Raw genomic sequence first — 15,146 nt, 5'->3', positions numbered from 1 at the left:
CACCAAAACAACTATCCAGAAAGTATGACATCCGCTCTAAGAAATCTGGACCAAACACCAAAGCAAAAACTCACCACAGTTTGTATACCGCACATGAAGGGTTTGTCAAAAAAAAACTACAAAGAATATGTAATCCATATGACATCAGGATAGTATTCAGGAGCGATCTGACTCCAGAAGCATCTTGTGCAAGTCAAGCCCCCTACAAAAAAATGTCATAACTAAGAACTGTGTGTATGAGATTCCATGTAAATGTGGAAAACTATACAAAGGCGACATATGTCGTCGATTAAAACTAAGGTTAAAAGGACATTGAAAAGTCATAATACATGGAGAAATTTAAAAGCTGACCACATATGGAAGGAAAATGGAAACCATCTACTCTTACAGGTGAAGTAAAAGTTATAAACAGAAGAATGGTGGAGAGTAAGATGACTCTAAGAAGCGGCACATGTCGGATGATGATCGATTTCTAAGTAGACCTAGTATAGAATTTAACACGATATGGGAACTATTAATTATTCTACATATATACATTATATATATAAGTAGATAGCAATAAAATATACATACAGTAATATATATAGTTATAATATGTAGAAATAAATAGTGATATTTACATCAAGAAATAAAATAGGTTTAAGATTCTTAAAATTCGTACTCAAATTGTCTGCAAGAACTGACACAGTGGTTAGAGTACTTGTAAAAATTGACATTCTTCTGAAAATTTAATCTTTAATGTGGGTAACCAAAAATACAATTGTGAATTACATAGCTGACGGAATGAGAGCATTCTACCCGTGAAGTAAATAGAGGGTTCGATCTGGTATCCATGCAGATTCCCGAGTTTGACAAGATACACCTGAAGAAGGTTGGAGATAACAGTGACATTATGAAAATAACAATCTGTAGTCCGAAGAATCTAAATACGAATAACCTTGTTTTCAGAAATCCTTCTCTTGCACACAAACTGGTTATCATCTTTCAATCTATGTGTAATTCCACTGTTTACAAATACCATAAAAATTGATTTGCTTCCAACTTTCTTTCCACAAACTGAGCATGGAAATGCTCCTTTTTCTGAAGGCTTTCTAACACAACTTATTTTAATTTTCACAGCTTTACTTCGTCTTTAACTTTTAACAAATAAACATTTCATTGTTTCACAAGCAAACACTAAATCATCAGCATAAAACATCTCTTATTTAAAACTCTAAGACACAAATGAAAAGCAATGGATTCAGTCCATATCTCTGATGTACTTCTACAGTAAAGCTGTCACTAAATGTGCTGCTAATTTTAACATGACTGAGCATTTTTGTACATTTTTGTACATTTTTGTACATTTTTGTACATTGCTTGAACAACGTTCAAATTGTTTTTAATGTACACATGTACTACCAAACAAAATCACGTGGCACCGTCAAAAGTTTTCCTCATATCCATATCCACCAAACAAAATCCAGGTTCGTCTTCTTACTAAAATATTTCTTTTGCATTTGTCCCAGAATAAATCAGTGATACTTCAGCCAAGCACAAAATCAAGTTGCATTTTATGTTGCATCTGACTTATTATTTGCTACTCAATTAATCTCTCAATCACTTTCAAGATTTAAGTTCCCCTTTACCTTTGTAGCAATTCACAATTGTAGTAAGTTTCTTTCGGAACAATGTCTCTTATGTTCTGATTTGTCAAAGTATTTGATCATCTTAATGCCTATTTCACCTACAACCTTCAACATTTCTGCAACAATGCTTTATCTTACAATTTCAAATAACATTTCCTTTTCAATTCTTATGACTGGACAGAAATGGATTCTGTCACTTCAAGATTTTCTTGATCTCATGAAAACTCAGTATTCAACAATCGCCCATGAGAAAATTTAAAAAAAAAAGAAAAAAAAGTTATCTTTAATTTTTGATTTTAGCCATTGCTGGTGTAGTAAGTAACATCGACCAGGTATATAACCTGGGTTTTTAATACTACAGATGTTATTGTTGTTTGAGATTTTTATCACAAAAGAGTCTATTCTAGGTAAAAATTCTTTTTTTACATAGGGATCACCACTTATCAAGGCCAAGAGGCCACTCGAGGATAAGGGTTAAAGAGTGTACAGTAGAAATTGGACAATATAGTAACCGTTAGTAATGGAGATTCGGTAAATTTGTTAACTTATATGGAACGGCTCATCAAGAACTTGTTTACGTTAGACTTGAAGACAACCATATTGTAGTCAGCTGGAAAGCAGAAAAACGGAAGACAATTACATAGGCGTGCAGTTCTAAGAAAGAAGCTTGCTCATGGAATCTACGCTTAGGTTTAGGCACAGATAAAGAGTGGGGTCAAATCATTGCAAAGTAGCATAGAAATTCCTTGGATAAGTAAAGTCAGAAGAACATAATAGCGGTACCAGTTACGAGATCCAACTTGACATAAATTCAATGAAAAATGACATTAATGACAATTTATTTAATAAAATTGATTTTTGTGTGAGTTTCTGACTGTTAGTCAGAAATTCACACAGTATTTCAACTAGTGCTGGGACGATTACTCAGAGTTGGAAAAATCGGAACTCTTTGGGTTATCAAAATCGAAAAAGATTTGTGCCTATTTTCCAATGCCAAAAAGCGATTCATTTAATCTTTTTTTATTTGATTTTGTTTAAAACAAAATCTTCCACTTCTGGTAGTAATAATAAAAAAATAAATATTTATTGATTTAAATTACCAATAAAACTAAAATGTATAGATCACTTCCCACAAGTGTGTTTTTACGCTTGGCAAAATATCTGCACAAATAACATGTATTTTTTTACGATAATCAGGACAAAATAACAATTTTATAGTTAAATATTTAAAGGTTTATAAAGAATTGGCATCAGAACGGGAAAAATACTGGAATCATCCCATCACTAATTTCGACTTTCCTTTATATCATAAAAAATGTAGACAATAATAAAATAAAACAAAATTTTCAGCAGATTATTTTTATTCACAATTCACACATGTCTACAGTATTTAAAAAAAAAAAAAGTTCCAAAAAATTTGAAAACATCTTTTTTTCCTTTTCTCTCAATTCAGATTTTTGGTGAGAAATTTTTTTCAAAGAATTCATTTTCTAAAATTAAAATTCCTGAGCATTACCTTGCAGATAATGTAATTATAATAATTGTAGTAATGTAATTGTAAAAATAATTGTAGATGAGACTAAATTAGTTTGGTGTTCAATTTGTTGCACTGATCAGAATTCACTCTCGGGAGTAAATAATCTTGAAAATGTGAAAGTGACAAAAGTGATCTTTTTTTTAAAGCAGGGAGTAAAATACAATGGGAACATTTTATAAAAAATGACCTCAGTTGCAGATGCATTTTGACCACAAGAAGAGCGGCTGCCACAAAGCATGTTTCTCTTATGTCGATAAGTGTTGACATCAACATTGAACATTTCAACAGAAACTGAACCAGATTTTTAATAATTTTTAATAATGCATAATATATCAGCTGGCAATGAAACACATTTTTAAATAGTTCAATTTTGCTTTGGTACTCGAATAATAAATGCTCAATCTTGGTTCATTGATAAGTAGTTTTTATTTATTTGTTTCTTTTTTACTTTTATCCACCTCTAATAAGGCATATAAAAAGCTACTGTGAATAGGGCAAGATTTATAAGAGGCATCCTAAATTCACCAGCAAGATGTTTGTCCACATCTTTGAATCTTTGCATGTTGGTACAATTGGAGAAACAAAGAAAGAATTTTAAAGACTAGAAAATTTTCTAGCATCTGGGGACTTCTATAGTGAAAGGGTGAGACTTTGCTGCTAATCGGGTTAATCAATGGTATTTACAAGTACAGTAAATTCGTTTGAGCATATTCCATAGAAGTACTTGTAAGTAAAAAAAAAAAAAAAGCACAGAGATGCAGCATTGCAGTGATGGGACAGATGCTGAAGCTTAGTAGACTGTGATCTATTAAGTTAGATTTTTTATTAGACTTTCTGATTCTTTCATCTGTATCTGTTTAATCTACTCACACCCCAAACCCGGCGGTCAGTATTTGGATGTTTAGGTACTTTATGAAACTATTTGACCCGCCCTACTTTTAGGTTCATGAAACGAGGGAGGATCTCAAAACCTTTTGTTTACTTTTAAATAAATTATGCATAGCAGCTGTGACCTTCGGAAACATTTTTTCATGCTCAGAATTGCTGAAACATGCAACAAACTGCTTCCATTGGTTATTGGCTGCTGCGACACTGCATCCTTTAAATTCTCAGACTTCCTGAAGTTCATCAATCCTTCCTCCTTTTCGTGTACAAGTAATTTTGAAGAACTGCAGTGAATTTGAGCATTTCTTTTATATTTTTTTTTGTAATAAATTCATTTTCCAAAACTTAAAGAAACAAAAAGAAAACTGGCACGAAGTAAATCACCCAACTTCTAAATTGTGACCGTCAGGTTTTGTGGATCTGTTATATCGACAGACACAAAAATTTCAGACATCGTAACATCATTATGTAACTTTATAAATGTAACGATAATGTGTAATGGTGTTATGTACCGTTAGCATGTAACGTTACATAACAATATTATGCAGTAAATAACAAGTAAAATAGAACAAAAACTTTTTTCTTATTGAAATAGAAATGCTAAGAGTTTATGAGTATTCGACAAGCTGAGCCAACAAATTAAAATATTTAAAAAAATAAAAAATAAGGCGCTTTTTTTTCATGTTGGGGTCAGCAAAGTATCTGACCCCAACATAAAAAGCATCAGATATCAGTTGTCTCCGTTTTTTTTTTTTTTTAGATATTTCTATAGTTCCTTGTTTTAGTTTGTCTATTTTTTTCTCATAAATTGTAAAAAAATTAAAGTAAATAAATTTTGTAAAATAAAGTTTTTCCCACTGGTTTTATTATGATTAAGTTGAGACAAAGGAAAATGATAAAAGTTAAGTTTTTTTTTTGGATTTTTCTCAGCAATGAAAGAAAATGCAACTTAATTTTTTCATTCTTTATGAATTTTCATATTTTACATAATCATGCAGACAAAAGGGGGTTAGAAATAGTTTTTTTTTTGTACATCAGATCATTGTCACACAGTTTAATGATTGTTTTCTCTTTAATGGCCTGGTTTGGATTAAATTGTCACTTCTTGTCTTTTAATCTGTGACCTATTGCCTCATCATGAGAATAAAGTTAGACACAAGATCAGTATTTTATGTGGCGAAAATCCAACTTCTCCAATTCTGGATTGGGACAAAAATAAAAACACTCGTCAGGTTAGAAAGATTTCTCCTTCACTGATAGAAGACAGAATAAATGAAGTGCGGTATAAAAAAACATACTACACTTTAATCTTAGCCAAAGTATAGATCAGAATATAGTTTCTACAATCATAAAAATATCTTTTGGATTCTAACAATCACAACTGAAAGTAATAATCATTATTATTTTTTTTTTATGGTCCAGTGATAATAATGAAAAGTGAACCCGTTTTAAGTAGTGAAAATATGTGATAACAAAAATGTTGTGTTGTAAGTGTAACTGATAATATTTTTTAAAAATAATAAATGTCTGTCAGAATCAACAGTATTAAGAAAAAAATACTTCTTGGTTATCATTGTCAGCTGAATATTTAGTACCTGGGTATGTCAATCTTTACCTTTAAAATTATGTTTTTAAGCAAAAATAATTTGCTTTGAACTAATGCTGAATACCTTAACTTTTTTATGTGTGTGGATCATCCTGTAAAAGGTTATTTAGTTAAAAAAATATTTTTGCAATGTTTTTTTTTTATGTTAGTTTAAATTTATAAAACATATATCCAGTTTTAAAAAATCCTTTAGATCTACATGAGGTTTAAACTCTAGTATTACAATTGTAAAAACTACTGCTTTAGTAATGAGTACTCTACCTACTCCTTTTTTGTCAATTATGTTTCTATTTGTATACGAATGCCATAACTTTCATGTAGTATAAGATCAAATTTGAACTCAGTTTAGACAATTCCATAGTTTGCATTAGTATCCCATTGTCTGCATATGAGATGGAAGATGCCTACGTGCATGTTGAAGAACGCTGTTGCAGGACTGAACATGCAGCACAGGCCACAAATCATGAGCATTAAATTTCTATATTAATAAAATTATCAGACAAAATATCTAGTCTGTGGGTGTTTCCCACCCATGCGTAACTTAAAATACCCATTAAATTATTTTTATTAACTATTAATCGAATATTTATTGAAATCAAAAGAGAAAACTAAAACAAAATTTTTAGAAATACTAAAAATGTAAATATTATTGGATTTTGAATTATTTCTCTCAAAGCTTTCCACTTAGCAATCTCCATCTGAACAAAGAGTTAGTACAGCCTTAAGAATAAAAGCAAAAAAAAAAAGAAAAGCTGTACAGTATAAAAAAAAATGGCTTTGATATGCAAGTAAGAATGTTATTAGCAGACAACATGCTCTAGCAAATTTTCCAAACAGAAAATGACTTTTAATTATAGAAGAAAAAATAATTTAGCCAAGCTTAAATGATTTCCATTTGACCATTGAATTTGTCTGAGAAAAGAAATTGTGGTGCAACATTTTTCATAATGTCTCTCTCTCTCTCCAGCAGGATATAATTGAAAACAAAGTCCTATATCAAGATCAAACAACTTTTCTTAAGTAAAATTTTATATAGAATCAAATGGATTTATTCATTTTGTATTAGAGAGATTTACAATTAGGCACTGATAAGCAGCAAATACAAGATTTTTACATTATTTAGAATAAAGCCTTATAGCAAATAAACCAAACTTTTTAGGGAAAGATTTTTATAAGGAGTTTGCAATAAAATAGATTAAGAACATCAAAGTGTTTGAGCAAAAATATTTAAAAAAAAACAAACTTTTCACTATTTGAAATAAATTTCTATACTACATTCCTGGGCAACATCAGGTGCCTTTGTTAGTAAGAATAATAAAACACTGTTTTATAATAAAAAAAAAAAAAAAAAAAAAAATCAATTTTGAAGAAACTTTTCTACAATTGATTTAGATGTCAAATGCAAAAAAAAAAAAAAAAAAAAAAAAAATCACACTAATTTTTATTGCAGATTGGTTTTCAATCAGGAATTAATCATCATGGGAGACAGATATACCTTTAAAGCACCAATAAGATAAAACTTTTGTAAAGGTTAGTAGTTCTTCATACTTAAAATAACAAAAATTGGATAAAATTTGAGCAATAACATAAAATGCTGAGAATGTCTGATTGAAAAAAATCCAATAATTTTTTTTTTTATATCTGGATATTTCTTTGTTCATCTGATGTACAAACTGATTTTTAAATGTTGCAGGCTATAGAAAATGTTTATCTATTTTTTTTTTTACTTAATAGTTGAAAGCATTCTTATGATTTATTATCACTTGCCATCAAAATGTTTTCTTCATTTTCTTGAAGCTTATTTCGTCGTCTTTCGAATGCACTCATCATATTTTCATAAACAAGGAATGTAATGCAGCAGGCTGGAGTAACCCGCAAAAGGTTAGGAACAATACCTTTGTAATAACCACTAGCTCCTTCGTACCTAAAACAAAAAGGAAAATGGAAATTAAGCCACAACGGATTCACAACAATTAGAAATCATTTTTATTCATTTTTCAGATCATCATCATAATATTCCGTTTAACATTTGTTTTACGTAATGTCATGTTAACTTCCAAACTAATCCATCTCTGGATAGGTCTTTATCCCTCTTTCCACCAAATCCATCCTCATTACTTTTTTTAGTGTTTTCTTTAGTCTTCTCATGTGAACCGACCTTGCTACCTCAACTGTTTTATATCTACTGACCCAAAAACTCTTGTTCATTCATCCAACATGGCCATACCATTGAAGTCTCCCTATACTGTCCAGATTTAATCTTTGTCTGAGATCATCTTGTCTTTAACACTCACATCACACATAATTCTCATATCATTTCTCTCCATGCAACACATATCCTCAACCTCACTCGCCAGGTTTCATTTCACACATCACACTACAAACAAATGTCTTGGTTGACAATGATAACACTGTTGGTTTCAGAGACTTCCTTTAATCCATAAACATTTTTTTGTTTTTAGATTCGTAGTAATTTTCACAATAACAGCCTCTAAGAAACCAAATATCACCCTATGTACTTTCATCCAATAAACACTACTTCCAGGAATATGTAGCAATACGCTTACAAAAAAAAAAAGAAAAAAAAAAGAAAAAGAAAAAAAAAGAAAAAGAAAAAGAAAAAAAAAAGAAAAAAAAGAAAAAAAAAGAAAAAGAAAAAAAAAAAGAAAAAGAAAAAAATAGAAAAAGAAAAAAAAAATTGGGAGGAAAGGCATGCTTTATTTAACAGTCCTCATGAATGCATTGTTTTGACTATTTGACTTGAAATAAGTTAAAATAAGCATCAGTTTTGGTTCTTAGGATAAAACATGAAAACTAGTGATGGGATGATTCCAATATTTTTCCCTGATTCCAATACAATTACCGATTCTATACTAAATTCCCAATTCTGATACAAGTATCGATTCCGATTCTTTATAAATCTACATATTTAACTATAAAGTTATTTCCCCCCCCCCCCCCGATTACCTTAAAAACAAATGTTAAATGTGCTATTTTCTCAGACGTGAAAACACATTTGTATGGGTGTAATCTATTGATTTTAGTTTTACTGGTTGTTTAAAATCAATAAATAGTTATTATTTTATCATTACTATCAGCAGTGGAAGATTTTGTTTCAAACAAACTCAAATAAAAAAAATAAAAAAATATTAAAGGAATCCTTTTTGGCATTGAAGAATAGGTAAAAATTTTTCCGATTTCAATACCCCAAAAAGTTCTCATTTTTCCAATTCCAATTAATTGTCCCAATACTAATGCAAATACAATTTTCCATTATATATATATATAAATAAAATAGACTAACTGTCCCTATGCAGAACTGTCATTTCTTTTTTCAACATAGAAGATGTGTGCATATTTCTGTGTCGTCTGGAGATTGTAATCATACGATGAAACAAACATTTGATCGAATTTTTACATTGTACATTTAGAATTCTAGCATAATTAACAAAATCGTTATCACTTTCCTTTGGTTTCAAATAATTATAGCAAATGTTAAATAATGATAACTTATCAAAAATGTTTGTTAACTGCACTTACCATTTCATTAAATGTGAAATTTGCTGGTCTTTTAGGTAAAATAAAATTTGCCCACTTGTACAGTTTAATCAAGACATTAAAAAATGAAAATGTTGATAAAAAGATTATATTGTACGTATCCGTTTTGGACTAAAGATCTCTAAAAATATTTTACTTAATTTGATCGAGTGATTTTTTTTATATATACAGCGGAAAAACACGTTTTTATATGACAACGTATTGAAGGTAGACATCTTTGAATTTTTTTAACATGCCACGGGGAGATAACTCTGTTTAAAGTGCCGACACTCCTTCCCCATCTTTAATACTAGCTTTTCTTTCTAAAAAGTCGAACCTTTTGCTTGGTATTAAATTGTTTTTTTTTGCTGTAACAAAAAAAAAAAAAAAAAAAAAAAACAACTACTCGATGAAATTAAGTGAATTTTTTTTCTGGAGAACTTCATTCCATAGCGGGTAAATACAATATAACCTTTTTTCGATATTTTCATTTTTTAATGTCTTGATTAAACTGTACAAGTACCAAAATTTGTATAAAATTAGTTTTCCATTGTACCACGTTTAAGGAACAAACATAATTTCCAACCATCATCCTTCCCACTGAATTCATGTTGGAAAGTGTCCTTCCAGTGGTTAAATCAGGCGGTGAATGTTTTAAATCAGAATTAAACTGGAATTCAGTTATATTTGCTACACTATGAAAAGAATTCAAACTTACGGTTGACGCCACCAAGAGCTGTGCTTGAAATTGTTGTGTCTCAATTTGTTTTGTGCCTGTAGATCTTTCATCATCAGTCAGTGTTTGGTCGACACAGATCACAATGAATGGTTTGAAACTTATGTTTGTTACATTTGCAGATTGGTATTGGTCTTTGACTTGCAATACCACAAGGAGTACATTCTACATATAACACCTGGCATTTCCTAATAGACACCTATCTAAGTAGCAATACACATGAAAAAATTGAAATGGATTAAAATATATTAATATTGGTATATATATATTGAAAGAGTTTGATGAGTTAAGAATCTTTTTAAATTATTAAAATCTGATTAAAATTAAAGTTATGACTATTTTGTGCCTTGCACATTTGGATATTTTTCTCTCAGATGCGTTTTGTCACATTTTTCAATAAAAATGCTATATCTTTGTTAAAACACAAGATTAAGCAATGAAATTTATCATATAAGTGTATTTTTGTGTTAGGAATTAGAATATGCTACTGAAAATCTCCAAAAATTATAGTTTCCAAATAATCTGCAGTAAATGCACATAAATATGCTGCAATTCCTTAAAAATGCAATGTATCCATTAAAAGAAAAGAAGTTAAAGAACTCAAAGCTGAATTGTAATGCATTATATGTACAAATAACTGAAATCGAAATCTAGGATTGTTTAAAAATGAATATATTGCAATATTTCTTTGGTATTAATGTAGATTAATACCTTCCAGAATTTTTTTTTAGAATTTAATGTAAAATGATTTTGAGCCATTCCTGTGTGCTTCTATTTTTTCTAAAGACGATTATGTGTGGTTTTAAGAGGGTCTTTGTGTAATTAGGAGAGGGTAAGTAGGTTGCTACTCTGACTTTGGGTTAATCATAGAGCTAAGGGTAAGGGAAATTATGTGTGAACATCCTGAAGACTTGATTGAAACAAAAACAATTTTAGAATTTAGAGTTGGGCTTGGTTTCACATAAACTTAATGTAAAATAATTCACCATTTCAAGACCATTCTAGCGTTTTAGGACAGTTGACCAATTTATTTTCATGGGAGATAAATTGTGTACTTTTCTTTAAGGAAGGATCTGTTTTTTTTTTTTAGATGCTTATATGTAGCTTATCGAGGAAGCTTGTTTGGTGGGGAGCTTGCCACTCAGACAGTATTATTATTAGAGCTAAAGAAGGTTTTAGGAGGAGGAGGAGGCTTACCACTCATACCTAGGGTTCGAGGTAGGATTGAGGGAGGTTTTTGTCTTTTTCTTTTTTAAAATAGTGCATTTGACATTCATATTCACAGTTAGTGATTTATAATTATTGGCTTTTGAAAATGTTATGGCTTAGATTTTGAACATCAAATTACTTTTAAATATGTAAACTTATGTAAATAAGGAGTGCGAAACTTTACAAGAATTACGACAAACAGACAAAAATTTTTATTTAAAACAAGTGATGTCACTAATAAAAAAAAGTGACATTTGGAAAAGTATTAAACATTTTCTGCCGACCTATTTAAATATCAAAAAACACTTTTTGCTAAAGCTGACAAATCATTCACAAATTTTGGATGAATTTCTTTTTTATTTTCATTTACATTATTTCTTTAGACTTTCCAGTTTAAGACGTTTCATTTTTTTTTTTTTTTTTTTTTTTTTAAATTTCTCTCCCTCGACTTCGGGCCAAAATTGGGAAGCTGGATTTTCACCACATTAAAAATCAACTTTTGTCTTAACTTTGCACTCATGTGGAGGTAAGTAAGTAGGAACTTCACTAGAAACTGAGCACCCCCCCCCCCAACTAATATTTAAATACTGATTTTGCAATTTTTTTTTTTAATAATTCGGTAGATTAATGTCCATTTGATCATAATCTGCTGAAAAAAATTGTAAAAAGACAAAAAAAAATATTGTGGGTGGGTGGGTGGGTGGGTGGGGGAAGTACTGCTTGCACACGTAAACCAAAAAAAATCATATTTCACATTTTCAGTTGTTCAAAATAAAACCCTGTTTAATTCACTGTAAAAAACTAATGCAATGGGTACACGCAAGTTACAGATTATGCAGTCAAATTTGATGTATCTTTTTACCATAAGCCATGAATTATAAATTCAGATGTACAAATTTAAATTTTTTTTTAAACTGGCGCATGGTATCATCATTATCAGTGGGTGTCTATTCATGAACAAAACTAAGTATTATAGTAGCTTTATTGAGAGCAGGCATTTTTTTGCCTCCTTACCAAAGAAGAGCTTAATCTAGATGTAGCCATTGAATGCCGGTATTTACTACTCCCCTCAAAGAAGAAGAAAAAAAAAAGAAAAAAAAAAAAAAAAGTAGATATGAATTAATCTCAGAAATAAATCGAAGAAAATTTTTCATAAAGATTTTGGATTTCTGTAAAAGATGGAAATTCCCATAGTCGACCAGAACTTATGCATTTTGGGACCAGTCCAATTTTCAATTTTGTAAATCCTCTCTATCTGGCCCAAAATATACCCCTATTTTTGAGATGCAACCATAAACTGTACTCTACATGAATCCTTGATGTAGCTTTGACAGTACCAGGATACCAAGAATCCTGATAAGCAACAACTATATATTCACTAGTTGATTGTAATTTTCATCATTTCTATTCTGTTGTTTTACTGAGAATTCAACTATGTAAACAAAGAAATAAAACGGTAATTTTTTTTTACCTTGTTTCCACCTTAACATTTAAAATGATTACTTTTATGTTTTAGGGTATGCTGAAAACGAATATCACATTTAAATTTTCTGCAAATAAGTAGTTTTCCGGATATTAAGCAATGTCATTTCTTATGTTATCGCTGGTGGCCATCTTGGTGCGCACAAACGTAACCCCAATAAACTATGGGAAATGCATGTACCAAGATAACATAAGAAATGACATTGCTTAATATCCGGAAAAGCTACTTATTTGCAGAAAATTTAAATGCGATATTCGTTTTCAGCATACCCGAAAACCTTAAAGGGTAGTCATTTTAAAGAAAAATGTTAAGGTGGAAACAAGGTAAAAATTTACAAAATGCATTACAATGAAATTCTTTATCGAACCGCCTAATTATTATTATTTAGATATCCTCAGTTTAAAAAAACAAAAAAAAACAAAAAACGGGTTTGTTTTACAGATTCAAAAAAAAATGGTCTTGACAAGGAGTTAAAAATAAATTCAAGTTTTATGATATATTTTATTTAATTGTTAGGTGAAAGTACAGAATAGTTAACAAAACATACTTACTTCCCATGTTAAGAATGGGTTTCTAAATAATCTTATTATTTCAGCATGGTAGCATAAGCGCACAAGTACCTTTTGGTTATATATTTGTTTTTCTTGTTTTTGTTTACCACTAAAAAACAAACGCATGTACTTAGTACATTTTGTTGTTTAACGCTTTTAGTGCATGTGCACTAAAAGCGTTAAAAACAACAAAATAGCATTGTTTGGAAATCAAATTTGAAAAACTTGATAATTTTTTAAAATTGACAAACTCGAATAAAAAACATGAAACTTTTCTGTTTTCGTTTTGAAAGCAGAAAAAACAGTTTTCTATTTTTAAGAGAATACAAACTCGTTAATATGCTGACAACGATGCTTAGCAGTAGCACATAGCCGTTTCTCTTTAATTGGATTTGAATTTCTATAAAAGATAACATTTTAAAGAAATTTCCACACAATTAATAATTATCAAATAATTACATATTATACATGAAAATAATTCTGAAACTATTATCTATATGAAAATGGATGATATATACCGATTTATCTTATCAATTTTGAAATATTCTTTGTCAACTTTGCTCAGTCGTAACTTTGCTTCCTGCAGTCGTAAAAATAAAAATCAAACACCAGTAGAGATGGACTTCTTTGTTTATATAGCCTGTAAAATTTCAGCCATATCCAATAAAATTTAACCCCGCGCATACGTATCCAAACCTAACGTATGAAATGTAAACATTGAAAAAACAGTTTCCCTTTTTGCCGTCGTCATCTTTTACCGTTTTTGTTTTTTTTCATTTTTAACTTGAAGCATAAAAACGAACGCATAATAGAAAAATAAATTAACATCATTGGAATGCTTATTCTATTCTCTTTCCAGCAATGTAATTCTTTTAAAAATTGACCAACAAATAAAAAAGATATGACTTGTTGAAGCACATTAGGTATGTAATATTGCCGATGTTCACGGACATACAGCATATGCTTGTAATGTTATTTTCAACCATATAAATATTTTTAAAATTTGACCAGAAATAATGCTGGACTGATTGAGATTGCTTTAATTATATATTCTGTTAACCGAATAGCTCTAATTAAGTTAATTATGTTCTGATAATAAAATAGCTCCAACTAAATATGTAAGAACATTTTTTTTATATTCATATTTTCATTTTTTAAATTTTAATTCGTTCTGAAATAAAAAGTTAACAAAAAAACGTTTGCTTACAGCCATGCTATCGCTGATAGTATTGCTACTGCTGCTGATGCTACTACAGATAGTTTTTAGATACTTTTTTTTAAAAGAGAACTATTTTTTTCCAGGTATCATGATTTAAAATTGCTAGCACAAGAGAAAACAAGTTACAATTACACTTTTAACGAATAAAAATAGCAAAACATTGATTTATTTAATAGTGGGTGTCTGAATTCAATACTTGTCATGTTGAAGTTTTTTTTTTTTTTTAACACAACAAAATGAGTGGTCAAAAGAATTTCGGACACCCCAAACTATATAAAGTGACATCTTTTCTAGTTACTTTCCAAATTTCATAATGAAATCGGGGGGGGGGGGGGGTTCATTATAAAATCTTACCAAAAGCGTTTTAACATTTTTATCACTTTATCTGCTTAAAGGTCTTAAAATATACAACAAATGTTATAATTTATTAATTCATTTGAAAGTATATTCATTTCCGAACAAAACGGTGGTATTTTGAGGATTTAAAGTGCTTTAGTTTTTAAACTATGACGATTTTAGCAGAAACCCCCTTGAAATCTGTGATTATCCAAAGCGTTTTATTGTCCGTGTGTATTGCTAATCTAAATACATGGTTAGAAGATAGAAACGATTCAAGACGAGTCAAAAATCTTTCTTTTATTCTCTAGTCAAGAAATGTTCCAGTCTAGTTTTAGCATAAATTTCTAGACATGTTTGCTTTTGTTTTTAGTGACTTTTTGAAGCAAGAAAACTGCCCCCATGTCTTTTCTGACTTG

The 15,146-nt window shown here is 29.8% G+C and overlaps 1 protein-coding gene across 3 annotated transcripts in view; it reads right to left on the bottom strand.

Annotated features, from left to right (window-relative positions):
- LOC145293801 (solute carrier family 25 member 32-like) overlaps window positions 1-15,146 on the bottom strand; it is a 155,143-nt gene that overhangs the window by 11,593 nt on the left and 128,404 nt on the right. Inside the window, exon 7 of one of the 3 annotated variants that reach the window (XM_080140370.1) lies at window positions 2,972-7,580. The exons of 1 other annotated variant lie outside the window; for it this stretch is intronic. In XM_080140370.1, coding sequence (XP_079996496.1) covers window positions 7,403-7,580 — 178 coding nt within the window. In that variant the 3' untranslated portion in view covers window positions 2,972-7,402. Of the gene's footprint in view, window positions 1-2,971; window positions 7,581-15,146 lie in introns of those variants that run through there. One more of the 3 variants, XR_013869770.1, reaches the window with a different exon arrangement.

Source organism: Euprymna scolopes, chromosome 15 (assembly GCF_053919585.1).
Source record: "Euprymna scolopes isolate OS-2025 chromosome 15, ASM5391958v1, whole genome shotgun sequence".
In the NCBI taxonomy this organism is placed as follows: Eukaryota; Metazoa; Mollusca; class Cephalopoda; order Sepiida; family Sepiolidae; genus Euprymna; species Euprymna scolopes.
The sequence above is the reverse complement of the archived record's forward strand: the minus strand, read 5'-3'. Positions and strand labels throughout refer to the sequence as shown.